This window comes from Guillardia theta, assembly GCF_000315625.1.
Source record: "Guillardia theta CCMP2712 unplaced genomic scaffold GUITHscaffold_53, whole genome shotgun sequence".
In the NCBI taxonomy this organism is placed as follows: Eukaryota; class Cryptophyceae; order Pyrenomonadales; family Geminigeraceae; genus Guillardia; species Guillardia theta.
The window spans coordinates 151,665-176,933 of NW_005434621.1; the positions used below are offsets into that span (position 1 = coordinate 151,665).

The 25,269-nt window shown below is 52.6% G+C and overlaps 12 protein-coding genes across 12 annotated transcripts in view; 6 read left to right on the top strand and 6 right to left on the bottom strand.

The window, feature by feature from the left end:
* Window positions 1-609: 609 nt before the first annotated feature.
* Window positions 610-3,527, bottom strand: GUITHDRAFT_164142 (hypothetical protein). Its single transcript, XM_005829249.1, has 14 exons — window positions 2,748-3,527; window positions 2,625-2,687; window positions 2,520-2,568; window positions 2,431-2,464; window positions 2,172-2,209; window positions 2,105-2,126; window positions 2,002-2,054; window positions 1,856-1,951; window positions 1,684-1,740; window positions 1,446-1,516; window positions 1,326-1,377; window positions 1,109-1,192; window positions 718-1,011; window positions 610-695 (listed from the first exon to the last, which is right to left on the bottom strand). Exons 1-14 carry the CDS (start codon window positions 3,503-3,505, stop codon window positions 633-635), a joined length of 1,734 nt encoding a protein of 577 aa, XP_005829306.1. The 5' UTR covers window positions 3,506-3,527; the 3' UTR covers window positions 610-632.
* A 1,453-nt stretch (window positions 3,528-4,980) lies between these two features.
* GUITHDRAFT_60925 (hypothetical protein) lies at window positions 4,981-7,158 on the top strand (the record flags this gene model as incomplete). The annotated part of the gene is made up of 2 exons (XM_005829250.1): window positions 4,981-5,121; window positions 6,574-7,158. Coding segments are annotated over 2 exons (726 nt in total), but the record flags the coding sequence as incomplete, so codon positions are not given.
* Window positions 7,159-7,922: 764 nt separating this feature from the next.
* Window positions 7,923-9,534, top strand: GUITHDRAFT_111603 (hypothetical protein; the record flags this gene model as incomplete). Its single annotated transcript, XM_005829251.1, has 10 exons — window positions 7,923-8,216; window positions 8,261-8,408; window positions 8,456-8,533; window positions 8,627-8,686; window positions 8,738-8,853; window positions 8,901-8,977; window positions 9,100-9,139; window positions 9,198-9,229; window positions 9,279-9,371; window positions 9,423-9,534. The coding sequence occupies 10 exons, from the start codon at window positions 7,923-7,925 to the stop codon at window positions 9,532-9,534; spliced, it is 1,050 nt and encodes a 349-aa protein (XP_005829308.1).
* Window positions 9,535-9,744: 210 nt separating this feature from the next.
* GUITHDRAFT_153585 (hypothetical protein) lies at window positions 9,745-10,727 on the bottom strand. The gene is made up of 4 exons (XM_005829252.1): window positions 10,272-10,727; window positions 10,060-10,134; window positions 9,931-9,969; window positions 9,745-9,883 (listed from the first exon to the last, which is right to left on the bottom strand). The coding sequence occupies exons 1-4, from the start codon at window positions 10,665-10,667 to the stop codon at window positions 9,782-9,784; spliced, it is 612 nt and encodes a 203-aa protein (XP_005829309.1). The 5' UTR covers window positions 10,668-10,727; the 3' UTR covers window positions 9,745-9,781.
* A 119-nt stretch (window positions 10,728-10,846) lies between these two features.
* Window positions 10,847-12,116, bottom strand: GUITHDRAFT_153586 (hypothetical protein; the record flags this gene model as incomplete). Its single annotated transcript, XM_005829253.1, has 4 exons — window positions 12,079-12,116; window positions 11,324-11,827; window positions 11,123-11,269; window positions 10,847-10,952 (listed from the first exon to the last, which is right to left on the bottom strand). Coding segments are annotated over exons 1-4 (778 nt in total), but the record flags the coding sequence as incomplete, so codon positions are not given.
* Window positions 12,117-12,567: 451 nt separating this feature from the next.
* GUITHDRAFT_111605 (hypothetical protein) lies at window positions 12,568-12,978 on the top strand (the record flags this gene model as incomplete). The annotated part of the gene is made up of 4 exons (XM_005829254.1): window positions 12,568-12,635; window positions 12,687-12,792; window positions 12,840-12,881; window positions 12,931-12,978. 4 exons carry the CDS (start codon window positions 12,568-12,570, stop codon window positions 12,976-12,978), a joined length of 264 nt encoding a protein of 87 aa, XP_005829311.1.
* Window positions 12,979-13,240: 262 nt separating this feature from the next.
* RPL34e (large subunit ribosomal protein L34e, cytoplasmic) lies at window positions 13,241-14,572 on the bottom strand. Its single transcript, XM_005829255.1, has 4 exons — window positions 14,532-14,572; window positions 13,738-13,800; window positions 13,444-13,596; window positions 13,241-13,391 (listed from the first exon to the last, which is right to left on the bottom strand). The coding sequence occupies exons 1-4, from the start codon at window positions 14,555-14,557 to the stop codon at window positions 13,277-13,279; spliced, it is 357 nt and encodes a 118-aa protein (XP_005829312.1). The 5' UTR covers window positions 14,558-14,572; the 3' UTR covers window positions 13,241-13,276.
* Window positions 14,573-15,070: 498 nt separating this feature from the next.
* Window positions 15,071-17,695, top strand: GUITHDRAFT_175559 (26S proteasome regulatory complex, subunit RPN5; the record flags this gene model as incomplete). The annotated part of the gene is made up of 15 exons (XM_005829355.1): window positions 15,071-15,106; window positions 15,665-15,841; window positions 15,889-15,935; window positions 15,984-16,107; window positions 16,155-16,214; window positions 16,261-16,340; window positions 16,394-16,453; window positions 16,509-16,664; window positions 16,718-16,814; window positions 16,869-17,006; window positions 17,058-17,153; window positions 17,197-17,355; window positions 17,405-17,496; window positions 17,549-17,582; window positions 17,630-17,695. The coding sequence occupies 15 exons, from the start codon at window positions 15,071-15,073 to the stop codon at window positions 17,693-17,695; spliced, it is 1,422 nt and encodes a 473-aa protein (XP_005829412.1).
* Window positions 17,696-17,813: 118 nt separating this feature from the next.
* Window positions 17,814-18,457, bottom strand: GUITHDRAFT_111608 (hypothetical protein; the record flags this gene model as incomplete). Its single annotated transcript, XM_005829256.1, has 6 exons — window positions 17,814-17,860; window positions 17,906-17,978; window positions 18,025-18,124; window positions 18,173-18,247; window positions 18,296-18,306; window positions 18,356-18,457. 6 exons carry the CDS (start codon window positions 18,455-18,457, stop codon window positions 17,814-17,816), a joined length of 408 nt encoding a protein of 135 aa, XP_005829313.1.
* A 2,815-nt stretch (window positions 18,458-21,272) lies between these two features.
* GUITHDRAFT_153588 (hypothetical protein) lies at window positions 21,273-22,022 on the top strand. The gene has a single exon (XM_005829257.1). It carries the CDS (start codon window positions 21,556-21,558, stop codon window positions 21,931-21,933), a length of 378 nt encoding a protein of 125 aa, XP_005829314.1. The 5' UTR covers window positions 21,273-21,555; the 3' UTR covers window positions 21,934-22,022.
* A 51-nt stretch (window positions 22,023-22,073) lies between these two features.
* Window positions 22,074-22,962, bottom strand: GUITHDRAFT_153589 (hypothetical protein). Its single transcript, XM_005829258.1, has 7 exons — window positions 22,902-22,962; window positions 22,758-22,849; window positions 22,643-22,708; window positions 22,532-22,590; window positions 22,438-22,486; window positions 22,259-22,323; window positions 22,074-22,198 (listed from the first exon to the last, which is right to left on the bottom strand). Exons 1-7 carry the CDS (start codon window positions 22,954-22,956, stop codon window positions 22,120-22,122), a joined length of 465 nt encoding a protein of 154 aa, XP_005829315.1. The 5' UTR covers window positions 22,957-22,962; the 3' UTR covers window positions 22,074-22,119.
* Window positions 22,963-24,397: 1,435 nt separating this feature from the next.
* GUITHDRAFT_111611 (hypothetical protein) overlaps window positions 24,398-25,269 on the top strand; it is a gene marked incomplete at both ends in the record, with an annotated part of 3,674 nt that continues 2,802 nt past the window's right edge. The window contains 4 exons of the mRNA XM_005829259.1: window positions 24,398-24,466; window positions 24,522-24,577; window positions 24,800-24,861; window positions 25,123-25,207. Of these exons, the coding sequence (XP_005829316.1) occupies window positions 24,398-24,466; window positions 24,522-24,577; window positions 24,800-24,861; window positions 25,123-25,207 (272 nt within the window). The remainder of the gene's footprint in view (window positions 24,467-24,521; window positions 24,578-24,799; window positions 24,862-25,122; window positions 25,208-25,269) is intronic.

Consider the following 25,269-nt stretch of genomic DNA (forward strand, 5'->3'; position numbering starts at 1 on the left):
ATCATCATCATCATCATCATCATCTCCTTCATCTCCTTCATCATCATCATTATCTTCATCTCCTTCATCTCCTTCATCTTTATCCTCGTCCTCCTCGTCCTCCTCCTCACCTCCGAAGCGCTCCCCGACATGTCGCAATCCCTCCACCTTTTATTATCACCCTACCCCCATGAATGACCTCTACCCCTGGTCTCATGACCCTACCCCCCAAAAATACCAATGGGATGATTTTTATGGAGTATATGTTTGGTGCAGAGCACAAATATGATTCTACTAAAGGATAATTCACTATCGTCCTGATATCATGTTGAAGAGGGTCCACTCTTCCGTGAATACCCCCTGCAGCATCACCACCACCCACTCTCCAGGGGAATTCTTCTACCCCTACCTCCAAATATGTCTCCGGCAAAGTGGTTCATGTGCCTTATGACAGGAGGAGGAGGAGGAGGAGGAGGAGGAGGAGGAGTATTTCTCAAGTGCGTACAAATCAACCCCTTCTTTCTCGTTCCTTCGCTGGCTGGGCAGCCCCGAAACCTCCCACCCGCCTTCTTTTCCCTCACTTGCCTCAACTCTCCTCCCTTTCATCATCTCCCTCAGTGCTCCGCCCATCACAGGTTTGTCGTTCATTATCATTAATCCCTCTGCTCCAGCTCCTGTTCGCTGCCCTTGTTTCCCCTGAGCCCGACTGTCTCCACCTGCTCTCTGTCAACTCCTCACCTCCTCCGCCGCCTCCGCCTCCGCCTCGTACTCGCACTCGCACTCGCACTCCTCTTCCTCCTCCCTCTCCTCCTCCCCGCCCAAAACCCATTCACCTGAAGGTCGTCGCCCCATGATGCCAGTGCTGGCGCGTTCCGCAGCAGGATGACGCCAAACACGCACTGGTACCGCCATGAGCGAGAGAGAGAAAGGGGAGCGAGCAGGGGTTATAGGAACAACCAGGACAAGGGAAGCGACAGAGGCAGGAGGATGGAGGAGGAAGAGAGTGGTACGGGAGGACATGTAGTTTCTTACCTGTGAAACGAAGTCGAGGATGATGTATAAGAGAACAGCAAGGTCGCTGGGCAGGGCTGAGCAAGTTTGAGGGATCAAGAAGGAGCAAGCAAACAACCCGACCATGCGCTCCGTCGATGAGGACCCAAGCCCAGGGATAGATCAGGATGGAGAGCTGTGGCCATCCAACTTGAGGAAAGTACTGGCAGTGGAAGAGAGATGGCGGAAGGAGGGGAGGAGAAGCAGAAGGGCCGAAAAGAAAGAGATAGACGCACGGAAGAAGGAGGGAGGGTACACATGGGACTGAAATTGGCAGAGAAGATGAAAGGAGGTACCAGAGTGATACACATCAGGACGCCGTAGAGTTTACGTGTTGAACGACCTTGCCTATTTCGATGTCAGAGCCGTCTCCATCCTCTCCCCTCCCTCCTCTCCCATCCATGAGCTTCACCGACCTTGCAGCTGCAGTCGGCAAGATCCCAATCATAGGAAGACAGACCCCAATGCAGAATGCGTTTCCAAAGACCTGAGATGTAGGTGGTTCAGTGGGAGTCGGGACTAACAATGGGAAGAGAAGAACTAAGACTATCGAACACAGAGTGTGTCACAAGGGGAGAGGTGAAGGAGGACCGCGATCAGCAGGAAAAGTAGAGGCGGAAAGGGGTAATTCGAGAAGGGAGGAAGAGCTCATACCCAGAATCCCCATCGAGAAGGAGTTGAGACAAATGCACCAACCATCCAGCAGAGCGTCTGGAAGCCAGTCAGAGAACGCCGAGGATGGGAAGGGAAGGTGAGGGGGGAACGGGGAGAAGAGACAAGAGGAGCGGGTGAGAAGTAGAGCAGAGCAGAAGAGGGTCAAGGCAACCATCATCGTGTTGCAGAAAAACATGAAGACTCTTGTGCTGAAGCCAGCGCCAGTGATGAGGAAGAGATCGAGGAGGATGAGAGGAGTCGTGACGAGCTGCGGCGGGTTAGCATAGCAAGTTCATCTCACTCACCCGCATCGGTCACCTGCGCAATGTGGCGACCAAAAAAGAGAGGGTAAGTCTGAAGTGTCTTCCATTCTGAGCAGGAGGAGGGTCAAGGGAGGGTACTTGCTCCCAAGTTCACCTACCGTGCGGATTCTGTGGCTCCCCCTGGTTCAGAAGTCAGCAGGTGAAACGAGCGACGTTGAGACTTACCAAGTGCGCAGAGAAAGGTTGAGAGTAGTGCCATGACACTGGAAGAGAAATCAGCCAATGCAACCCCATCGTCGACCCGATCCTGCTCTCCTCCCTCTCTCCCTCCCTCCCTCCCTCCCTCCCTCCCTCCCTCCCTCCCTCCCTCCCTCCTTTGCGCTCCATCCTCTCTTGCCCTCCCTCCCCCTCCCTTTCTGTCCCTCCTTATCCGTTGCGTCCTTTCCCCTCGCACTAAAGAATCGAGCAAACTTCTGACCCTCACCTGCTCCCTGAGGCCCCTTGATTCTCCACAGCGGCTGATTTGGAGGTCACGCAATACGACATCATATCTTATGTTGCCAGCCTCCTGACCTGAATTCCGTTCCCAGTGGCCATGGCGAGATAAGACATCGTAGTGACGCTGCAAGATCAAGTCATCCAATGCTTCAGTCCAGCTTGACCCCGCAAACTTCTCACCTGGTAACAAAGAAGGTGTTGAAGTAGAGGAACCTCCTCGCGCTCTCTGCCCTCAGCCCCCAGCTGCGTAACGCGCTCAGTGGTGGGATATGGCAGGGAAGCATCTGCTTCTTCATCTCTTACATCAGGAACAGGAACGAGCAAATCAGCATCACAGCAAAGTTGAGGTAGAGCAAGAAGACACCAAACGGTGAGACCCCAACAACATGCATGATGTTTCTCAACTCCATCGCCTTCCAACTCTCAAGAAAAGCTTCCTCCATCGCCGACATCGGATCCTGCTCCCCGGAACACGTCCCTGTGCCCCCGTCTGTGTTGGGATGGAAGAAGCTGACGTTGATGGATTCAACCTTCGGACACTTCCTGTCCCGGCAGTCTACCGCAACGACGTACCAGTTGTGGGAGAACTTGCCTTGAATGTTCTTGAAGGCATCGATCTGAGGTGCATGCATCGAGTTCTCCGTGATGGTAGCTTTCGCTGCCTTGCTGATCTCTTCGCAGGAACGGCCCATCATGTTCTTCTTCCAGAACGCGTCCCAAGAATTGTGCTCATCATCGAAGAAGAAGACAGTCATGGGAGGCGAGCTGTCTTTCCTCGTGATCTTCACTGTCAGCCTCGGAAGCTTGTGGTCGGGGTCTTTATCCTCCTCTTCGGTCGTCGCGCCGATGCAGAACATCCCAACCAGCACCGATTCCTTGCCAAAACAAATCGGATTTCTGATTTGAATGTTTGTTGTGTTGCCTGACGCCTGCGTTACAATGGTCTCAGGGAGCTGAGTGAGCGATGGGACCATCGGGAGCTGTTTCAGCGTTCTCATGGGGAATGCTGCGGTGCAGCCCAACAGCAGTGCTACCGATGCACATAGCCGATTCACGCGCATTCCGTCCGGGTATCGTCCCTCCCTGAAAGACCCTGCATCAGCATCTCATACACAACACCAGCTGATCTTTCAGCGCAAACTGCTGTCAGGTCAGCTGATGGGGAGTCAGAGTTCATGTGTTCATGGCATGCACCCTCCTTCCTGTCCATTTCTTCAACCCTTTCCGAATCCTCTCTCCTCCTCTCCATTCCTCCCTCCAATCTCCTCCTCCCTCCAATCTCCTCATCCCTCCTCTGTCATCCCTCATCTCTCCTGCACGTCATTCAAGCACATCTTCTGACTTGTTATGCATGATCCCAACCATTCTCGTCCTCTTTGCAATCCCCGCCATCTGTTCTTCGCCTTCCCAGCGCTCTTCCTCTTCAGCTGTCATGCTGTCGAACCTCGTAAACTTCAACTTTGAGTAAATTTAATTAGTTAAGTGGAAGGGAGAAAACGCGGATAGGTTGGAAAGGCATATCAACAAGTCCGCCTCACTACTGACGTAACAAGAAGAGAGAGACAGTTGAAACCTCTAGATGGCAGCGGCGGTCATCATGTTGCTAACTTAGTAAGCCAACGGTTGACAGTGGGCCACTGTTCACGCCGGGTTCAAGTTGTGCACTCAGTCAGCACTACATTCATGACCCCCCGGTCCGGGCGTCACGTATTTAACTTGAAGCCTGTGAAGTTATAAAAAATCAGTGCGAGGACTGGCATGGCAGGAGACTCAATTCAGTGATTCGACGTCGGAGCCTGCTGGGCCGCCTGAGGTGAGTGTCGCACAGGCCAGCGGCACGCGGCTGGCACTGCCCCCGGTGACATGGCGACTCGTGACTCCGAGTGAGAAGAGAAAACCCTGACATCCGATCCATCGGAGAACCAACCCCCCGGCCCGGCGGGCCGGGCCCGGGCGGCCTGCCGACCGGGTGATGACCGCTGTCCGGGTCCGATCAGGGTCCAAACTTCCGATAGTATGCCCTTACCTGTCCTCGTACTGATTTTTAACTTAACTTTGAGTAAATGTTAGTATGATGCCGCGAGCGATGGCAACGCCAGTATGGCTGATCTTTAACTCAACTTTGAGTAAAGATTAGTATGGCACAGTGACTCCGGGCGATACGACCGCTCGCCAACCCGCCGATCATGAAAGTACGACTATTGGGTGACAACTCGTGGATGACTCAGTACCCCTATTTCTGAGTGTAATGTCCCCTTCATCAGGGGGTGAGGTACTGCCTAGTACTAATGACGATTTTGCCAATGACCACAAGCACCACCCACCCGTATTATGTGTTAAGTACCCCCACCACCTCCATTTCCTTCTCGAACCCCCTCCTGAGAGCCTCGAAACAAAGTACTCTGACCCTCCTACCCCTACTCAAATATTTTCCTCACGCCTTTCTTCTACCCCCTCTCCTTCGCTCCCTCGCTCCCTCGCTCCCTCCTCCTCAAACTAGTCCATCCTCATGGTCCATGAAGCCAGTGCTCTGGCGTGGGGCCTTGCCTCCGCCGCATCCCTTCCAGCAGGGGCTCTCGTCGCCATCATAAAGAGCCCTCCCGACAAGATGTCTGCCAACCTGATGTCGTTCGGAGGAGGCGCCTTGCTGTTTGCCCTCTCCATCGAGCTCTTCGGAGTCACCCTTGCACACAAAGATCACTTCATGATTCACGAGTTCAACAAGGTACTTGCTGCACAACCCTCAACCTGATCCTTCACTTCTCACTTGCTCTACCAGATCATAGTCGTCATGGCCTTCGCTGCCTTGGGAGGAGGAGTAGTCTTCACTGGGCTCGATCACTTACTGAACAATGCTGGAGCTTTTTTGCGCAAGTTTTCTACTCTCCACTCAGAACAAACAAGAGGATACATGGGTAGGCTGCTGGGATCGAAAACCATTTCAGCGTTACAATCTATTCGTGTGTTCCGTAACCTGCCTCGCTCAGCGCTGGAAGCCATTTTACCCCACATGCAGAAGATTACCTTCGACTCTAACTCAAGGCCAATCCACTCTGAGATAAGCGAGGAGTCGCTGATCTATTTTGTTGTGCGAGGAAAGATCGCTTTGAATTTCTGCGACAAGGAAGGGAATGTCCTGCCTCTGTCTCATCGCGAAATCAAGAAGAACGAGATTTTCGGTCACGAAGCGCTCTTAGCCGGCGGAACAGTGCGTTGTACTGCTGTAGCAGTCACTAAGACCGTCTGCTTGGCAATTGCTCCTCACGCACTGGAGCTCGTGCTCAAAGAGTTTGATCACAATTATCAGGACTCCTGCTCAATCTCCCTCTCCATTCAAAAGATTGTAGAGACTAAAGAGGACATCCCGCTGGCTGCCATGAATGGAACAGACTATGAGACGATCTTTCAGGGCGGATGCTTCCAAAGCTTCACCCTTGAGCACAAGAAGGCTCTGTTCTACAACATGTTTCAAGAAGCGTACTTCCTGGGGGAAGAGGTCTTCCAGGAGATCGACAGCATGTCTTCGCTGTTCTTCATTGCGAGCGGCAGCGTAACAGTGTCAGAGGGCTCCTGCACCTCGGTGATACGTACAGGTCAGCTACTTGGGGGAGATGTCATAGACATCAGAGCTCGCCGAAAGTCGGTCAGTCGAACTTCAGCTACAGCTTCTGCTGAAAGCAGGATTTACCGCATCCGAAGTGAAGAGCTTGCAAGGCTGCTCAGCGAGGATCCCACCCTTGAGCCTGCGCTGCTGGATGCTTGCCTGTGGCAGCCAGCAAGCTCGCTCGACGAGAGGGATGAGTTTGAACTTGACGTCTCAGCTCAAGATTCTCCCCAGTCTCCACGGGACAAGGACACAACACCGCATGCGGCAGAGACCGCCGCTCTGCTGCACGGCGATGGCTGTCTGGATGGCATGAACAGGTCTGAAGCTCGCAATAGCTTTCAACAGCCCAGGACCTCCATCGCGGCAAGTTTGCGGAAATCATTTTCTTCCCGCAGAGCGTCTCATCAGTCCGAGCGCTACTCGGCTGAGCCGGTTATCAAGGGAAGGCTTTCTACGGAACTTGGCCGCATCCGAAGGCAGACGTCAGTGGACATCGAGAGAAGGAAGTCGCAGGATGCGCAGGACGAAAAGCTGAAGAACCCGAGCAAGAGGCCCAGCACAAGCGTGGAGGCCGCGAGAGCGTCCGTTGAGACCCCCGAACTCCCCAACCAGATCTTGGAGGAGAACGAAATGGCCGAGGCGGTGGCTGAGGACCTCAGCAAGGACAAGAACGTTGCGCTCATGATCTGGCTCGGAATTCTCATCGACGCCATCCCTGAGTCCATGGTGATTGGCTTTATCGTCGCCGAGGGATCTCGAAACCCCCTCGTCTTCGTCATCGGCGTTTTCCTCTCCAACTTCCCTGAAGCCATGGCGTCGGCTAACACCATGAAGCACGTCGGCCTCAACACCGTCACCATCTTGCTCCTCTGGACGTCTACCTGCGTCATCACTGGCCTTGGTGCGATGTTTGGGGCCGCGATCATGCCGAGCTCGGGCTTGAGCGGAGACTTCGAGCTCTTCGTGAAGGCCATGGAGGGGCTGGCGGCGGGTGCCATGCTGACCATGATCGCTCAGACTATGCTGCCAGAAGCATGCGAGAAGGGAGGAGCCCTGACGGGAATCTTCTGCTCCTGCGGTTTTCTCTCAGCTCTGCTGGCGAAGCTCCTCCCCATATCATGAGATTCATAGGCCTCTCGGTGGCTCCGTCATCCGGATCTTCGGCGGTTAACCCGGCGGCGCGGCTATCATATCGGTCCAATATGCATGCCCCAGTGATTGAAGACGGTACCTCTTATGGCGCCGTCTCTTGTCTTCTCGCCGTATGGCCTGTGCGACAGCCAGGGCCTCCGAGCGGCCTCTATTCTCTTAATTGTCCTCGTACTGATTTTTAACTTAACTCCGAGTGAAGAAACTCTGAGTGAAGAAAGAAGCCCGATAGGGCAGCGGCACTGCGGCAGCCTGTCACACTGTCAGAGTGCCGCCGCCCCCCGGCCTCAGCCGCTGAGCCTGAGGGTGCCCGGCCACTCGCGGCTCGGACCGTCCAGAGTCCGGTCACGCCCGGCCGCGGCCCGGATCGGACGGTCGGCGGCGACTCGGATCTGATGATCGGCGCCGGACGGTCCTGGCACCGCCGGCTCACAGTTTGGGCCCTCGTCCCCGCATCGCCCAGCGAGTTGACTAAAATCATGCAGATGGTCGCAAACTTCGGCTGCAAGGCCGAGCAGTGAGATGATGAGAGGGGAGGAGAGAGGAGGGAGGGAGGAGGAGCAGCAGCAGCAGGACAGGAGCAGAAGCAGCAGTGATGGGAGGAGGCAAAGGAGGAGGCAAAGGAGGAGGAGGAGGTCAGCGGGTTCGATGGGTACTGTCTTTCCAGATATGAGGTGCAATGGCAGCGACCGTAGGCTGTACATCAGCACGATAACAGTGACATGGATGCTTGTGCAGCTGTTTGCGGCTTGACTTTGGTTCTTGCAGCTGACTTCAAGATGAAAGCTTGCTCCCTTCACCTCCTAGCTCTTGCTTTGTCTTGCGTTGCGCTGCGATTGGACGGCGCTCCTCCTCCAGGAACTCGCATCAGGCAAACGCAGTGCACGTCCTGGCCCAGGCCCCTCAACATTCTTGGCTTTGCGAACCTCTGCGCAGACATGTACATGCACCCGTGTCAGAACACGGTCTCCGTGGAGATTTACCTGGAGGGTGCAACAGACGACCTTTTCTTCCAGGTGAAGCTCGAACGCTCCTCCGTGTCGGTCTCAGCTGCTCTCAGGAAATCTCTCCGGACGAGGGAGGGTTCTGCGCGAAGCCACCGGCAACCTCTGCAGTGACCAGCGCGTGCGGAACTGACTCCATGATCTGCATGAGTTTTATCAAGGATGGTCAAGACACGCTGCACATTGGGCCGAGGTTTTTGTCCGGTAGGGAGCGGAGGATGAGAGGATCTAGTCGCTGAGATGTTTGTCAGGTTGCCCGAGTGTCACCCTCAAGAACTGCCGGACATTCCCTGGAGCTTATCTTCCGGAGATCCCGATGCAGCTTGACTGTTAGTTCCTCTCACCTTGCTTTGATTGCTCCATCCCTCCCTCCCCCATCCCCCTCCTTCGCTCGTTCCCTCCATGATGGAGAGTATGTCCAGGTTTCCAACTAGGATTCAACTGTTCGAACCTGCAAACATGCGACAAATGCATCGAAAAAGGTTCAGAGTGGCAGGAGGCTATCGAGGGAGCGTACTAATACTTCCATCAAGGGTGCGGATGGTGCAGCGAGGGAGGAGGGCAGTGCATGGAAGGAGGTCTTCACGGCCCGATGTGCTCGACCTGCGGTAGCAACTGCTCGTGCTCATGGAGCTACGGCCAGTGCAAGGTCACTTCCTGGGAGGGAGGAGTGTCTGTGTTGAGCCCTCCGTGCAGGTGCCGGAGGCTGACATGGAGAAATTTGAGCGCGACCTGAATCAGACAGCCGAGGCCCTGAAGAAAGCGACCAATGAGTGAGAAGAAGCTGCTGAGAGTTTCTTGCCTTGCTTGCTTGCTCTGTCCTGCCCACTCTCCATGTCCTGCTCACTCTCCATGTTCTGCTCACTCTTTCGGTCTCGCTGACTCTCTGTGCCAGGCTGGAGGACCTCGAGGACGTCATCCGTGACGGCAAGGCCGTAAGAACGAGCCTCGTGTTACTCAGGTTACCACGTCTGACATGCCTCGATGGGTTAGGTGGACATCTCCGGAACTTCCTACAAGTGCAAGTGAGGATGCGTCTTGCCTGCCCTGCTCGCCCTTGTGACAGCCCAGCAGGACTGATGGGCAGATGAAGAGCTCTAGAGCCATCTCGACGACCTTTGCCGTCCTGATCTGCCTCTTTACCTTCCTGGGATCGACACTCGTGGGGTACGCAACCAACCCCTTCACGCGTCCAGGTTGTGTGCCGACATGCTGCAGGTGCTACTCTGGGAAGCAAGGATACGCCGATGCCCTGTTGGAGAGGCTCTCGTCGCTGAAGAGGAGGGTGATGTCCAGGAACACCATGGACGCAGGGTCGCTCTACTCTTGAGAGCTCCACGCGTAGGAGAAGGGGAGGAGATGGTGGTGGAATGAGCCAATGTGAGTGAGAGGAGAGTCAAGGAGGAGGAGGGTAAGGGTGAGGAAGGGGATGGGAGGGAAGCGGAGGAGGGTCTAGGAGGGGAAGGAGGAGAGTGAAGGAGGAGGGAGAGAGGATGATTTAGTGTTTGTTTGACGGAGCCGTGGTATCTTGCCTACTGTTCTATCTGTGTGCTTTTAATATCTACAATGTGTCCACATTAATCTTTGTCTACGGGCATTCTGTCGATGTCAATGACGGTCTCGTAAGGGATCTGATTCCTTACAAACTTGAGCTTCACGTGCAGCTCCGTCGTCTCCCTCTGCAGACTGGTCAGCTCCTCAACCCCCGCAAACTTGTCGGCGTCACCAGAAGCCGCCTTGCTTGCTGCAGGCTCGTGATTTTCACCTGCCCCCTCGGTCAGAACAGCGAGGTGGGAGGAGAGGGCAGGGAAGGAGCGGGAAGATAGAGGGGATGGAGGGAGAGGAATGGCCGTACCTCCTCCACATGAGTGAGGATGTCTCCACTGTAGATGGCGGGATGAGCTTTGGCTGCAGAACCTTCCTTGAGGACCTGGTAGATGTGAGGAGTAGAAGAGGAGGAAGGAAAGAGAGGAGGGAGAACAAGCAAGGCAGCATGGAGCGCAGGAGGAGGAGGAGGAGGAGGAGGAGGAGGAGGAGAGGGCATCAGAATGGAGGGAGAGGAGCTACCGAGTGAACTTTTACAGCTTCTCGGGTGTTGCCGATCAAATTGAGAGCGCGTGAGAGGTTGGAGGGTTTCCAGGACTCGAGGACAAGACCGATGCCGAAAGCAGGCCTCCCTTCCTCCAGCCCCTCTCCCTCCCCCCCACCGTTTCCCTCATGCCCGTCTGCCCTGCCCTGCTCCTCCCCGTCACCTTTCGCCTCCTCCTTCAGGCCTTCTGAGTTTGACCCCTCGGTCTGTCCTCCCTGGGATAAAGGCTTCACGGAGGCACCCTCCTGTTTACCCTTTCCTCCTTCTCCTCCTCCCTCTCCTCCCTCTCCTCCTCCCTCTCCTCCTCCTTGTCTTGGATTGTTGCTCTGCGTATCTTGTTTCCTATCTGACGAAAACTTGAAGTTCGAGAACATGTTGCTGAGCAAGGACATCTGTGTCTTGTCCTGTGCCCTGTCCTGTACCTTCTTCTCCCCCTCTCCTCCTCCAGCTTCCCTCCCCTCCCTCTTCGAAGTTCCATCCTGCTCTTGCTTGCTCGCCCCTGGGATGTTAAGCTCCAGGAAGTCGAGGATGGAGCAGATGAGGAGGCCCTGCTTCCTCGTGTGATTCATGAAGGAAACCTCAGCCTCCGATGGCCCGCACGTGAGCTTCGACAGAAACCCCTTGTTCTCCTTCCTCTCCATCCTGAACGCCCTCTTGTGCTGTACGATTGAAGAAGAGGAGGGAGGAGAAGGAGAGAAGGAAAGAGGACAAGGAGGAGGGAGGAGGAGGGAGGAGGAGGAGGAGGAGGAGGAGGAGGAGGAGGAGGAGGAGAAGGGAGAGGAACAGCGTGAGACACCCTGAACAGAACTCTCTTTCAGAAGCTCCTTACCAGGCCAATCACTTGTAGGCCATTAAGAAGCACAGTGCCAGGAGGGAGAGAAGAATCATCAGCATCGTCCACATGGTAGGTGAAGGTGGGCGACGTCAGCCGCAGGATCTTGGTCTCTACCAACTTCTTTTCTCCCGTCTCCTCTAGCTGCAGGTCAGGCAGGTCAGCATCGCCGAGAGGAGCAGCAACATAGTTGCATACCATGACGACGTGCGCGCGCTCTCCGTTCTCCACTCCTGCGTTCCTGCCCCTGTGAAGCTCCACAGGAGGGACCGCTGGCCCAGGGTCCGAGCAGGCGACGAAGGTGAACCCGAGCTTTGGGGAGGAGAGGAAGTGGGTACGGGGGAGGAGCGGGACCTGGTGTCTGTCCCCTGTGGAAAGATCGAAGATGGCGACACAATCATCAGCGTCGAGCTCTGACGGCAGCGCGTCGCTGGTGGTCAGAATCCCCACCATGTCCTTGAACTGAACGTAGATCCCGCAAACTTGCTTGCTCCTCCTTCGTAGACGGCAGATAGCGTTGTTGAGCCGCACCCTCCTCTGGTAGCTGCTCAGCATGGGCTCTCGGCCATGCATGCGATGCGGGACATCCTCGGACCCAGGCTCTCCGCCCAGCTCTCCGCCCTTGGGGTCCATCGTGGGATGAGGGTGATGATGACGGGGGTCAAGGTGAGGTGAAGCCTTGGTGGAAGCTACTGGATCATCCTGCGAAAACAAATCAGCTGGGGGGGAGGAGACGCACAATGCATGCTCGAGTTCTGTTAGAGCAGCATGGGAAGAGCAGAAACGTGGTCAGGAGCATCTTGACTTTTCTTTTGTTCGCTATCGTCCAAAAGTTCACTGGATATTTCCTCCCATCCGCCATGTTCGGTTGTTCTCTTCCTCCACATCTTTCCCTCCTTCGCGCTACACAGCTTCTGTTCCTCGCCCTCGTCCTCGCCCTCGCCCTCTCTGACCTTCGCGCTTCCACAAGGTGTCCCTTCCACCATTTTTGCCTTGTCATTCTTTACTCCCTCATACAGCCCGCACGGTAGTCTCATCCCCCGCATAAAACATGGAAATGCTGCCGTGGGTATGGCCGCGGGTAGCCAAGGGAAGAGCACGAGGATCGTTCGATACATGTGATGCAGGAAGATGAAGGACGGAAGCTAGGAACACAACATGAGCGCTTCTATCTACCATCCTTTCTTTGCCACGAACCTCTTTCCGAATGTTTCCCTTTTTCCCCAAACACCTTTGGTAACTCGCATGCTAACTGAACCTTGATCCTCCTCCCCACCTTCGGCGTCTCCCCTGTGTTCTTGTGCTCTGTACCACATTGGACGTGTTGTGCAGCTGCAAGGTTGGTCATCAGTGAAGCTGTGTGCATCCGGGGGCGCCGGGCGGAAATAAGACCCTTCAAGGCGTTTAAGTGGATTGCCCCTGATTTTTGTTCCAGAGCGACCATGTCTTCGAAACAGCTTGAAGAGATTCATCGTGCATTCCAGGGGCCACCTCCTCGTCAGCTGTCCAGGTTGCCTGAGAGGAGTTGTACCGCAGGGGTTTGAAGTGCTTTTGCACGCAGGGCAGGGAAAATGGTTCTGTTTACTTGGTTAACGCTCGCTGTTGTCTTTGTTGGGTTGTACTCCCAAGGCTACTGCCAGACACCTCAATGCTGGATTCCTCTCACGGTTTGCCGATGCTGAGGATCGGAGCACTTCTAACGTTTGAGTTGCAGATTGCTGTTTGGTTCTCTGGGGTTATGATGACGATCTTTGTGGTAGGGTTGCGGGTTGTGGTGGACGAGTTGGAGGGTGACTTTGCTGCAGGCTACTGAAGGTGTTGATCCGGAGATAATGAAGAAGAAGGAATCATAGTCCGCAAGATGTACATACCTGTTCTATTCATGTTATAAATGGATGAAAAGATGCACACGTTTCTCGATTGGGCAATTGGATGGAAGTGTAAACATGCCAAGAAATCGTATGAAGCAGCCTTGTCACAACGACAGCATATATGAGCCTCAAGCTCCTGTAACTCGACCGAAGGAAAACAGCACAAGCAGCTGTTGCAACTAGTTTACAAGGTTCTGTCGATGTCATGACCAACAATGTTTAAAGAAGTGATGGAAGGGCAGCTCTTGGATTATTTCCTGATTCAATATTCCACTCTAAATTATGAAGAGGCCTTTCCTCCCTTCTTCTGCTGATCGCTGAGAACGCGCTTCACGATCTTCTGTTCCTCAATCAAGAATGCACGGATGATGCGCTGACGAACGCAAGTTCCGCATCTGTATCAGGGTGAGCATGAAGAGCATCGAATCAGTAGGGAAGTAAGCTCACCTTGCTCCACCATATGCACGAGAAACTCTCTTCATACGCTTAGTAGTTGACTTGAGCTCGCAAGGACGGAGAGCCTTGAGGCCGCGGAGAACGCATCCGCAGTCTCCGCACTTGGGGACAGAGGCGGGTTTCTTCACATACAAGATGTTGAGCCTGAGATCTCTATGAGCCACGAGCATACAGAGAGTGCCGGACAACACAAGATCAACAGGGGATGTGAAGTGGATGATAGAGGAGAGGAGAAGTGGGAGATTGTTGTTGAAATGGAGAATCAATGCGGAAACGAGTTTTCACCTGCCCCCGGGAGTCTTGACGACACGGGTCTTGTTGCTCTTAGTGTTGTAAGAGTGTCTACGCCTGATAAAGATCGTAAGTCAACAAGGAAATCAACAACCTCATGCATATCTCACGTATCTCTACTCAGATCTATGCAATACACTGCCCCAACATCACAACATATCGACTACAACGCTGCCACTTCTTGACAATCTTTTCGAGGACAACACAACATGAACAACCATGAATTCTTCACAGAACAACAACATCAACAGCAACAACTATACAGCGATCACCAAAGTGCTATCGCAAGTTATCAGTCATTCACACATTAAAGACCATCAGTATCACCGAACAAATTCTAACTGGGATAGTCTATAACGAACAACCACGCACAAGTTTCATACAAAAATATTCATGAATAAGACTTGATCAGGCACGATGTGATTCATATCATTGCAATGAGACGAACCCAACGCCCCATACTCAACTCCTAATCCTGACCTACTTCACCAGGCTATGTTTTCAAGGCAGATGGTAATAAGCCAATCATACAACAAACAAGTTCACAGCTTCCTTGAAACATCTGAATTGACCACCAGGGTAATAACTTCTTCATCGCCATTACCCCTCACACCATCACCACCACCTAATTGCCTGCACCACGTACCACACATATCTCATCATCCCCTAGCGAGAAACAACAATGCATGCATGTGAGTCCTCTGTGACATCCTCTGAATCCGCATGTATCTCATCATTTCGATATTCATCTGTTCTCTGCACCCGCACTTTCTCTCCGCGATCATCACCTGAACGTGAGCCTCGTGTCCTTCATTGTCGCCTCCTCCGCACGCACGCGCCCTCCACGCCTTTTTTTTAGGGTACCCCCCACCCCCACGACCTGCCAGTTCATCACGATGCTCCACACCCACCCCATCAAATGGATACCACCCCTATTTTTCAATGTTTACATGACGGGTGATAGACATACCCAGGGTGGTAATAAGTACCCTACCCTGTTTGTCATCGTACACTCACCCCCTATTCAGAAAGGATTTGGTACAGGTAGTCAACCACCCACAGAGTACCGTACCCAATGTAGCACGAGAGGCAAGAGTAGCATCCTACCCATGAAAGATCTGCGATTTTTCGATTGAGTCACTAAGTGAAAGAGGCAAGGGTCTCGAGTTCTCTTCCACAGACTCTGTCGTGAAACCAGACGATGCCGGCCCGGAATCTCAACCCCGGGCCCGGAGTTTTCAGTGACCCAGTGGCAACATCATCACCCTCATTCACTTTGAGTTGAGTAATCCCATCAAACTCTGGTGCCAGGTGTCCTCAGGCGAACATGGCGGACAAGATGGACACCGACGGAGACGACAAGGTGCGGCATGGCGAGCACTGGAGGAGGAGGGAGAGGAGAATCAGATATCAGACGAAGGAATGCTTGAGAGGAGAGGAGAGGAGAGGAGAGGAGAGGAGAGGGATGCAGAGAGAGAACATGTGAGGGGCACATGTGGAGGGGAAGTAGGAGGGAAACAAGATTCTTTTACAAAGAACCTGTGTGCGAGATAGAAGGAGGGGAGGGGAGGAATCTGGAAGCTGGCAATCTCAAGGGGGTAACAAGATGAGAGGCGAAGGTGTAATTGAAGTGTGGATCGAGGAGAAAGAAGAAGGGCCAATGGAGAGATCAGATATCGGATTGATGAACCCGTTGGGAGTAAGCAACAACAGTGAAGATTGAGGTTACAATACACCCAGCGATATTAGCAGACAGAGGGGGGAAATGAGTGGACCACATCTCAACAAGATAGAATGATCCTGTAGGGAGGATTCAAAGAAGGCAGGAAGGAAAGGTTTCACACCTGAAGCACTGTACCTTTTGCGTTGCCAGTACTTGAAACAAAGTCGACAGAACGCCTGACAATTTGTTTTCTTTCAGGGCCAGGGTCAGGGCGAAAAGAAGAATTTCATAAGCTCGAAAAATAAGGATGACATGTCAATCTCTACAAAGAAGAAGGAGGATTTCGGACCACTTCTTGAAGCATCGATCCCTCAAAACAGAGATTTAGCACTGAAGGAAGGCAAGAAAGCGGAGGCAATAGAAAATTTGCTCACGGTAATAGATCAAGTTGTGATTTCTGTTGGTGATATTGTGTGTTTCAGGTTGAGAAGCAAACTCGTTTGGCGGGAGATGCGATTGCGACTGGGAAGTAAGTAGAGTTACTCTTTCTTGAAATTCGATGATTGTATCCTTCCAGGGTTGCCGTTGAGATCATCAAAATCCTTTATGAGACAAAGGACTGGGAGGGTATCAACAGTCATGTTATCCTCATCTCAAAACGGCGCCAACAATTGAAGCAAGTTTTGGTCGAAATCGTGCAGGTCATTCGTGTAAAAGCAATGTCTGGATCTTGTGATATTACTTTCAGGAAGCCATGAAATACATCGATAGTACTCCAACTGAACCAATTAAGCTAGAGCTCATTCACGTACGACCTTTGGAGTGGTGGAAACATGATCTGACATTTGCTTTAGACTCTCAGAGCTGTAACTGATGGGAAGATTCACGTTGAGTTGGAAAGAGCTAGATTGACAAGAACGCTGGCAAAAATCAAGTACAGAAGTCTTCTATTTGAAATCTGAGTGTCTAAAATTGCGTGACGAACAGGGAGGCAGAGGGAAAGATTGCAGAGGCTGCTGATCTCATGCAAGAAGTTCAAGTAGAAACGTACGATTTGTGAATGATGTTGCGTTGTTGTCCCGTAAACGATTTTTTTTATCAGGTATGGGTCGATGGAGAAGGAAGAAAAAGTTGATTATATTCTCGAACAAGTCAGATTATGCTTGGACAAGGGAGATTACGTTAGAGGAGCAATCGTCAGCAAGAAGATTTCGTCCAAGACATTCAAGGATGATCAGTTACAAGAATTGAAGCTGCGGTATTAGTTGAATCGTATTTTCATGTCACGTTGACGGGGATCTTGCTTTGCAGCTACTATGAGCTCCTTAACAGAATCGCGGACGAAAAAGATGAATACTTTGAAATGGCACAGAACTTCCATGAAATGTGGAATACCCCCTCACTTCAGGTACGCAAGCGAAGCCTCAACCCATGGAGCATGGCTAATTCGATGTCCTTTCAGGATAAGCCAGAGAAGTGGATGCCGTTGTTGAAGAGCGTCATTGTGCTGCTGATTCTTTCACCTCATGATAACCATCAAAACGACTTCCTTGTTCGATTGCTGGAAGAGAAGAAACTAGAGCAGATTCCTCCTTACAAGGTACCAAAACTCTTCCTTTTGAATGATTTCTTTATGATAGAACGATTTCAGGTCCTTTTGTCGCATTTCAAGACTATGGAGCTTATTCAGTGGTCGTCGTTCCAAGAATTGTACAAGGCTGAGCTGCAAAGCCATGCTGCGTTTCAGGTACTGTGGAAGATGTTTGTTTTCTTTGGCTGAATTTTTGTAGGGTGATAAGGGTAAGAAGCGATGGGACGATCTGCACGCAAGGGTTGTGCAGCACAACATCAGGGTAGTCTCGACCTACTACACGAACATCCGTATGGCTAGACTGGCACAGCTCCTTGAGCTGTCTCAGGAAGAAGCGGAGAAGTACGTGTGTGACATGGTCATACTTGTTTTTCATCCATTTTTCAAGTTTCTAACTCACGATGCAGGTTGTAGCCGGATCGTTGTGGTGTCGCATTGACCGACTGAAGGGAATCGCTACCTTTGCTCCTACAAAGGACCCAAGAGACACCCTCAACAGGTATTAGTGCTTTTGACAGCTGCATTGCTTTCTTGACTTGGCGATCCTTTAGCTGGAGCAACAATATTTCCGAGCTTCTTGGCAAGGTAATCAGAGTATTCAAGTTATTGGACACGAGCTTACTATGCCTCAGGTTGAGAAGATATGTCACCTTATCCACAAAGAAACTATGCTTCACAACGTCATTAAGCAGTCTTGATCCCCTGCTTTTGAGAGTAAATTTCTCTGATTCTTGTGCATTTCTATCTTTATCCTTTGTGCGACACTTGTAGCTCTTACAAGATCAATATTTAAGTTTTCTCTTGTACCTCTTATCATCACAAAACCCCAAAGTATCTTCTCTGCTCCTCAGCCGTCTTGTCGTCTTCTCCAATTACACATCGACACATCATAATTCTATTTCACATACCCATCTTCTTCTCGTCTTGAGAAAATTCAGCCTCTACAACCTTCTTCTCTGCGCTCTCACTGTGTCCAAGGCTCTGTGACCTGCTCGTTAGTCTCCCACCCACCATAACGAGCAACGACCTTCTCTGGTGAGATGATATCCCTGACTCGCTGCTTGATCTCTTTGGCTTCAGGAAACCTTCCTTCCGTCTTCCTGCTCCATATCGTCTTTCCATTCAACCTGTTGTCACCTTCACGACCTTGAGAGAGTGAGCGCCCCCCCCTTCACCGGATGTCAAACACCCCGCCCGGCCGGACCCGAGATGGGACAAGAGCCACACTTCCGATGTCGGCCTCGAACGTACTACTCCAACCATAAGAGAATACCCAGCTGAAGTCAATCACGTCTCACGTCAACAGCTCCTGGGCCAGCCAAGCTCCTCGCAGCATCCACCTACAACCGGTGCAATACCTGCATTACGCTGGTGAGGTCTGATACGGGCAACATGAGCGACGAATACTCTATCTCCACGATGGGCAACTTGGGCATGTACTCTCCACTCTGATCGCACATACTGTAAAACTTTGTCTGTGGTCGAATCGACACCCCGCGCTCGCGATGCAGTCGAGGAGCAAATGCTGAGATCTGGAAACCGGATGTAGTTCCTGGAAACATGACTGAGCTGCAGTGCATGGGGGGCAGAGAGGAGGAGGGAAGGATGGAGGTATGCTGTGGAGGTAAGGAGCCAGGAATGAGGGTGGTGGAGGAGAGGAGTTCTCACCCAGCATGGCTAGCACAAGAAGAAACGACGGAGCGCCCATAGCGAGTCGGGGAGAATTCCAATGGGACACATGGTGGGGTAATTTCCACACAAAGGGGGGGTTGTGGGTAGCCTGCGTTGGGGACGGGTGCTTCTGATATGGAACAGGGGGGTAAAGGTGGTTGTACTTGAGTAAAACTAAAATTATTATAATACTTGGTACTCTTGTTGTTTGTAACTTTTACATTAATTGTAGAGGGTCTATAAGCTACTATATTTGACTTTTTAAAGTTAATTATAATTAAGAAGATACAATGCATAAATTATTATTTATTTCATATAGAAATTACATTTATTTAAAGTAATATATATATATTTCTGTTTTAGTTTTACAAGAAGTTGAGGTGGCGGCAGCGAAGAGGCGCGTCGCCATGCAGTCGCAGGCGGCTGCTCAGCCATGGCGAGCGGCAGCAGCGGTGGCAGGTGAGCTCATGGTGGACAAGGGAGGAAGATAAAAATATGCGGCTTCATCCTGCACACACTGCTGACTTATCTCTCTGCTCACGATCCCTCCTACCTCCCGTGGCTCCAAGATGTCGTTTGTGTGTCTTCTCCTGCCACGTGTAATCTGTGTGTTGTCATCTGATGCTCGGAATCTCATTTTGTCTTGTCATTTTGGTTGTGAATACCATGTTGTGCCTCGGAGACATGTTGAGAGCACTCACAGCCCACTGAAACATCTTGCGCTGATTGACGATGTTTCACAGTTGTGCTGGTGTCGGTCGGCATCGTCGCGGTCTCTCTCTCTCAGAGTCGAGCGGGAACAACCGAGCTTCTCTCAGGGGACAGTATTGATTTCACAACGGCCAAGGGCCCCAATGGGGAGCCGCCGATGCACTTGTCTGGACAGATCGGTACATGACGTGACTAGTCCCTACAGCATGTTTTGACGATTTGCGAACAGTGTCTCTATCCGATGAATCAGCTCCATCATCATCCACTTCTACCATTGGAATTGCTCAGCCCACTCAGCCTCCAGGCTATCCATACCCCATGCCTGGAGGAGTCCCTCCGCAAGTGCAGGTGTCCATTCCTGCTCCCCAGGTCAGACTGGTCGCACTAGTACCTACCTTGTGACCTTGTCGATTCCCTGCAGATTGTTCCGCAGACTGTAACAGTCAGTGGTCCTTTGGACAATCTCCTCAAGTCCTTGACGGCGGACATTGCTCAAGATAACCTTGCGATCGACGCCCTCAGGACCCAGGTGAAATTGTTGCGATCGAATTCCTGCGATGCTGACTCTTCTGCGACGTGAAGGTTGCCACTCTTGCCGCCGCCAACATGGAGCTCCAGAAGAAGTACGATTACATGGCATCAAAGCCTCCTCCTCCTGGCCAGACCGGACCACCGGGAGTTCGTGGTCTCACCGGTCCTCCTGGACCCCAGGTACTGACTCGATCTGGAAATAGCACCGCAGTTTCCTTGAGGTGGCGCCGTTTGCTGACCTTGTGATTGAAAGGGCTTCATGGGACCTCCAGGATTCACTGGCCCTCCCGGACGTCCAGGAATTGCAGGGCTTCCTGGACCGATGGGTCTCCCTGGCAAGGTGTGAAGAAGAGTCTCCTGTTTGGCAATACTCTTATCCTCGATACAGGTCGGACCTCCGGGCAAGCAGGGACCCTTTGGTCCTCCTGGAGTACCTGGACAGCCGGGTACAGCCTCCTCCTTGTTGCTCGTCCCTTTGTCTTGTCCTGCCTGTTCTTCTTTGTTGAATCGGTTTTGCAGGCATCACCGGACCACAGGGTCCTGCGGGACCTGAGGGTGAGCGTGGCCCACAGGGACCAGCTGGTCCTACTGGACCGCAAGGATTGCGGTAAGTACATTTCAGAAGATGTGCGAGCCCAAGTGCTGACCGGTCTGGCAGTGGTGCTGTTGGACCTCCGGGCTTGACTGGACCTATGGGAACTCCTGGTGTGTGGCCATCACCGACCCGTCAAGAGCTGGTTGTGAGAGGTTGATCGTCAGGTACCCCTGGAGCCCCTGGATTGCCCGGCGAGGTTGGCCCGATGGGTCCCCCGGTAAGAGAGTTGGCATCGCGCCCCGCGAGGACTTGACTTGGGGCTCTGCAGGGTGCCATGGGAAAACCATTGAGGGTTGCAGTCTATTTTGGAAAGTACACGGACTCTACTCGCAATGGACGTCTTCTGGTTCAATCCTTGGTACATGATGGCAATTGTGAGTTCCATTGAATTCTGATTCACGTCTTAATAGGTCCGTTCCGCCGGAGCTGTTGTGACCTACTTCTATGGCTTCACCAATTCTGATCTGGGACGAGCTTACCAAGCACAGGTGACAGCAACATCAGTGTGATCTTACATGTTTGACGCGCGTATCTTCAAGGTCATTGTCATTCCTGAGATCATGAACGGAATGCCCGACGTTATGCCTGATGCTGCTAGAAGTATGTCCCAGGTGAACTTGCAGTCTCTACGTTCGACCAGGTGCTGACGGTGCTCGATTCCAGTACATTGAGGCTGGAGGAAAGATCATTTTCGCTGGCTCCAAGAATGGTGCAGGTGACGGACTGCTCTTGGGTGCAATGTTGTAGCTGACTGGACTCACAGCCTTCATCAACTCTATCTTCGGAACCTCGTTGGTGTACGCATTCATCACGATGCCAACGACAAGAACTGGAGCTGCAAGTGGAACTAGATTCATGCGGGTCAGCCCTCTGCTTCTTGGTGTCGTGCCTCGCTGATGTTCTCTGGCAGGTGTCTGGTCAACTACCGGCATTGCAGGCCGTGTACGGAGTGACCGACCTGAGCTTGGGTGGCCACAAGCCTGGACAGGCAAGAAAATTCAGCCAAGTTCTGTCAATTCGAGCGTGACATTTCAACAGATGTTGTACTGCATGTACGAGGCAGAGGGCGCATGCAGCGTGTTCAGGATGAACTATGGTGAGTGGCTTTTGGACTTTCGCTCGCCTTGTGGCTTATTCCTCGAACAGGGAAGGGAGTTATGTACTATCTCGGCTTCGACTGGTACAACAGCCCCCGACAAGCCGACACATCACGGTAAGGACTTGCCTGCCCTTCGCTCTTCCCATGTCTGCCTGATTTCTACCATCTTTGCCGTTCCCTCTGATCGAGCTCTTCGTTCTTTCTTCATCGTTACGTGCCCTTCTCCCCCCTCCCCCCGTTCTGCTATCTCTGTTCCGAGCATCACTGATCCAATATGCAGATGGGACATGGCGCTCGGGGCTGCTGTTCTCCCGGAGTATTCACCTTAGATTGTAACATTCTCGCTCTTCTCCGGCATGAGCCTGTTGCTATTAATTCTTTTCCCGCGCTAAAAAACAGTAAAAACCGTCCTACTCTGATCCAATGGGGGCAAGACACAAAGGAGTTACATGCTTTAGGCTTGCGTGTGCAGTTTTGAGATGTTTTTCATTGCCAAATTCATTGCCAATTTCATGTCAAAAGGTGCTGATAAGCTCTTGCAAGCGGTTAACCTCCTCGTTCATCTGCACCAACATGTCCCTGTCGATCTCAAACCTGCAGCAGCAAGAATGTGATCGGAAAAGAAAGGGCGTCAGAGACGTCGGTCGAACTCACTTGACAGTGTTGGTCTTGTCTTCATCTCTCGCGTTGGACATGTTCAACTCCATAATGGCGCAGGGCTGGGAGGAAGGGACGGGCCGATGTCAGTCGAGGTTGAGGGGGAGGAGGAAGGGAGGAGTCAGATGCGAATCAGGGGATACACCAAGGAGAAGGCAGGGGACGGTCGTGCTTACCTCATTCAGATCCTCTACATATCGGCTCTTGGTGCTTACATCAACCCTCCTGCGATGTTGAATCAGTCTCCGATCAGGGCACTCTCTTGCAGACCATGAAAGTCGCTTCAAGTTGTTCCCCCAGAAGCTCTGCTTCGTCGCTTCTTCGCGTATCTTCGCACAAACCCCTTTCATTCACAGACAGCGGGCAGGAATAGCCCTCAACCTTGGGTTCGTTCCTCCTCCATATCCTCAGCAAGGCTTCGGCGACCTCGGCACTAACCTCAGCCTCCTGCGGCATCTCCCGTCATGATCTACCAGGAGGGTAGGAGGGTGAGCACCTTCACATGGTCCTCCATCATGGACATCGTCCACGCCCCTGCGCTTGCTCTCGATAGGATTTCACCACAGACATCCATGTTCCCCTCCACGACTGCTCAACAGCATCAACAAGAAGTTCAGCGAGCATGTTCACATGCTCTGACCGGATCTCTCCGCGGGATCCTCGGGGTCCAGCAGGCTCTCAACCTTAGGGTCCATCTCTATCTGTCGTGCCATGAGTCCAAGGCAATACGCCGCAGGGAAGCATCCGCAGAAGAATGGTTGTCACCACCCTACCTCAAACTTGGTGATCCCACCATGCTGCTCCTGCACCTCTCTTATCCTCCTCCCCCTCCTTCTTCTCTTCTCTTCTCTTCTCTTCTCTTCTCTGTCTGTCTCTCTCTCTCTCTCTCTCTCTCTTCTCTTCCTCCTCTTCCTCCCTCCCCTCCCTCCCTCCCTCCCTCCCTCCCTCCCTCCCTCCCTCCTCCTTCCTCCTCCCTCCTCCTCCTCCTCCTCCCTCCTCCTCTCTCATCTCTCCTCCTCCTCCTCTCTCATCTCTCCTCCTCCTCCTCCTCCTCCTCCTCCCACACCATCGTGGTTCCTGCCACCTCATCTCCACCATTGCCTGGTATCTAAACCCCTACAGAGCTAATCCCTCATTCTACCACCCCTTCGAACCTCCGCTCCCCAGTGTACCCCTACCTACACCATATCGTGCAAGTACCCACCCTCCTTACTCTATGTTCCGTACTTTTGACCCACCCCCAGTGGGAAGATCTCGAGACCTTTTGTCTGCTTTGCTCACACCCCTACCCCCTTCTTTCCTTCTTGATACCCCTCAATATGTCAGGAAGGACTACCCCACCCTCCGGGGCACCCACTCCTTTCTGTACCCCTTTCTTTCATAGTATTTGTACCCCTTTCCATAAGGGCCGTAGACTACCCACTACCCCCTTTCTCTCTGTAACCTCAATGGGTGGTCAGAGAGCCCAAATAGTACCCTCAACCCCCTTGGATATCTTGTAAAGAGGGGGTGGTAAAGAGGTCTCCGAGTTTCGGTTTCGCCATGGGAGTGCGGAAGGCAGAAACTTTTCATGCAGAGGCGGGAGAGGAAGGGAGGGAGACGATGATGGCAATGAAGATGATGAAGAAGATATGGAGGAGAAACAGGACGTACCAAGAGTAGAACGCAGGAAGATCTTGAGGAGAGGAGGGGAGGGGAGGACAAGGAAGGTGAGGGAAAATCAAGAGAAGGTAAAAGTGGGACTATGGCTTGTGTTTGAGAGAAGGAAAGACATACATCTTCAAAGGAGCGCTTCCTTCCCGTCCTTCCAAATATTCTGGTATGTCATTTCGCCATTTCGCTGACTCTGATTGTAGTTGTCGTCGCTCAACCCATCGGGAAGCATCCATGATAACGCGGAGGGAGAGGGTCAGCACGGGCAGGTCGAACAGGAGTGCTGCCCGCGATCTTCAGCAGCAGGAGGAAACTGCTCATTCCTCTCCTCCTCAGTCTGCATATCAGCTTCCGAGCACGAGGAGGAGGGAGAAGAGGGATGAAGGGAGCGAACAAGGTAGTACGACAGCGAGTCGAGAGAGGGCGAGGACAGGGTTGGTCAAGTTTGAGAAGGCAAGCGACCTGGTTCGCAGTCAGGTCGAGATGGGCACGGCAAGGAGCTCTCGTCGACGCTCTCTTCCCCTTGCCCTGGAATCGCTCTTGTTCCGCAAGGTGCGCAGCCTGCTGTTGGAGGGACCGTTGACTCAGAGGTCATTCTGCTCCCCAGGATCAAGAGCTCACGCCTCAGGAGGTCTCGCGCGTCTTCTATGATGCAGGAATTCGGTGAGATACGAGGAGGAGGAGGAATCCTGATCCTGATCCTGATCCTGATCCTGCTCCTGGAACAGAACTGTTTAGGGTGGACATTATCATAAGCAGGAGCAGAATACGAAAATGGGCCTCGAGGAGAAAGGAGGATGGTTGGATTGAAAGGAGGGAGGGAGATGTAAAATGCAAGAGGAGGAGGAGGGGTAGGTCTTGAAGGTTTCTTTGATTTCCTTGCAGGATCCCGGAAAACTCAGCGAACGAGATCGTAGAGCATTACAAGTTGACAGACGTTGAGTCAGGTTGACAGCCTGGAATGCTTCCTTTCGAGCCGTCTTGTCCTTTCTACCTCCCTCCTCCTCTTCACTCCCTCGCTCCCTCGATCCATCCCTCCCTCCCTCCCTCCCTCCCTCGATCCATCCGTCCATGTTTGATTTCCCTCCATCTTCTCTCGCTGCTGTCTTTCCCCTGCGCTCCTCCTCTTCACTCCTCCTCCCTTCCCTTCCCTCTCCTTCTCCCTTCCCCTCCCTCTCTTTCCGCTCCCTCTTCTCACTTTCCCTCAGAAATGGAGCGGCAGCTGCTTCTGCGGAACGCGCTGGAGATAGCAGAGCTGAAGAGCACACCAAGACTTCTGACGACAAGCTCTGGGTCAGAAAGGGGAGGGAGGGAGGGAGGGAGAGGAAGGGAGGGAGGGAGTGAGGGAGGGAGGG